General features: G+C 66.9%; 1 protein-coding gene across 1 annotated transcript in view; it reads right to left on the bottom strand.

Moving 5' to 3' along the window:
- Positions 1-977, bottom strand: part of PERM1 (PPARGC1 and ESRR induced regulator, muscle 1) — a 5,122-nt gene that overhangs the window by 2,482 nt on the left and 1,663 nt on the right. The window contains exon 2 of the mRNA XM_014543787.1: positions 3-975. Coding sequence (XP_014399273.1) covers positions 3-975 — 973 coding nt within the window. The remainder of the gene's footprint in view (positions 1-2; positions 976-977) is intronic.

The following is a 977-nucleotide window of genomic DNA, read 5'->3' as shown; positions in this document are numbered from 1 at the left end:
GCTCCGGGCCCCCCGCGGCCCCCTGTGGCTGTCCTGGGGGCTGAGGGCCAGCCTGTGGCTGGTGAGAGGGGGCGCGTGGCCTCTTCTGACCCTGGCTCCTTGGGGCTGGGCTCAGACACAGAGAACCGCACTTTCTTCTTCTTGGCTGGGACAGGCCCTGGCGGGGGCTCCCCCGAGGGGTGTCCAGGGGCACCTGCAGAGGGCTCCCCTCTGGGCTTCTCTTGGTGCCCCCCTGAAGACACCACAGAACCCAAATCCAACTTGGCCTGTGGGGCACCCTTGGCCTCCACCGAGTCAGGCCCAGCCTGGGGAACGGAGGCCAGGGTGGGTGCACCCATGTCACACTCCGCCTTCAAGGCAGGTGCCGATGAGTCCACCTGCGGCTCGACCTTTCTGCCCGGCGGAGGCAGGGCCACATCCAGTCCAGGCTGGCAGGTGGGTGTACACGGAGCCGTGTCAGGATGAGGCTCGGAGGTGGGTGTAGACGGAGTCGTGTCAGGATGAGGCTCGCAGGCGGGTGTAGACGGAGTCGTGTCAGGATGAGGCTCACAGGCGGATGTAGACGGAGTCGTGTCAGGATGAGGCTTGGAGGCAGGTGTAGACGGAGTCGTGTCAGGATGAGGCTTGGAGGCAGGTGTAGACAGAGCCGGGTCTGACTTAGCCATTGAGAAATCTGGACCAGGCTCTGGGGCAGGTGTGGCCACAGCGTGTGGCCCAGCTCTGGGGGTCATGCTGAGTGGGTCCGACCCTTGCTCAGTAGTGAGGACAGGTGTAGACAGATCCAGTCCCGGCCGGGCCACCTGCTCAGGGGCCCCTGCAGACTCCAGGCCCCGCTCATCCTGCCCGGCTCCTGATGTCTGCTCGGCCGACCCAGCTGAGGGGCCCTTCCCCCTGGACCTAGCTGGGCCTCGGACCTCATCAGGCCTGGCCGCAGAGAGCAGCGGGGAGCCCAGCGGGGGGGTGGGAGCAGAGCCCGC

This window comes from Myotis brandtii, unplaced genomic scaffold (genome assembly GCF_000412655.1).
Source record: "Myotis brandtii unplaced genomic scaffold, ASM41265v1 scaffold334, whole genome shotgun sequence".
NCBI lineage: Eukaryota > Metazoa > Chordata > Mammalia > Chiroptera > Vespertilionidae > Myotis > Myotis brandtii.
This window is presented reverse-complemented; position numbering and strand designations above follow the sequence as displayed.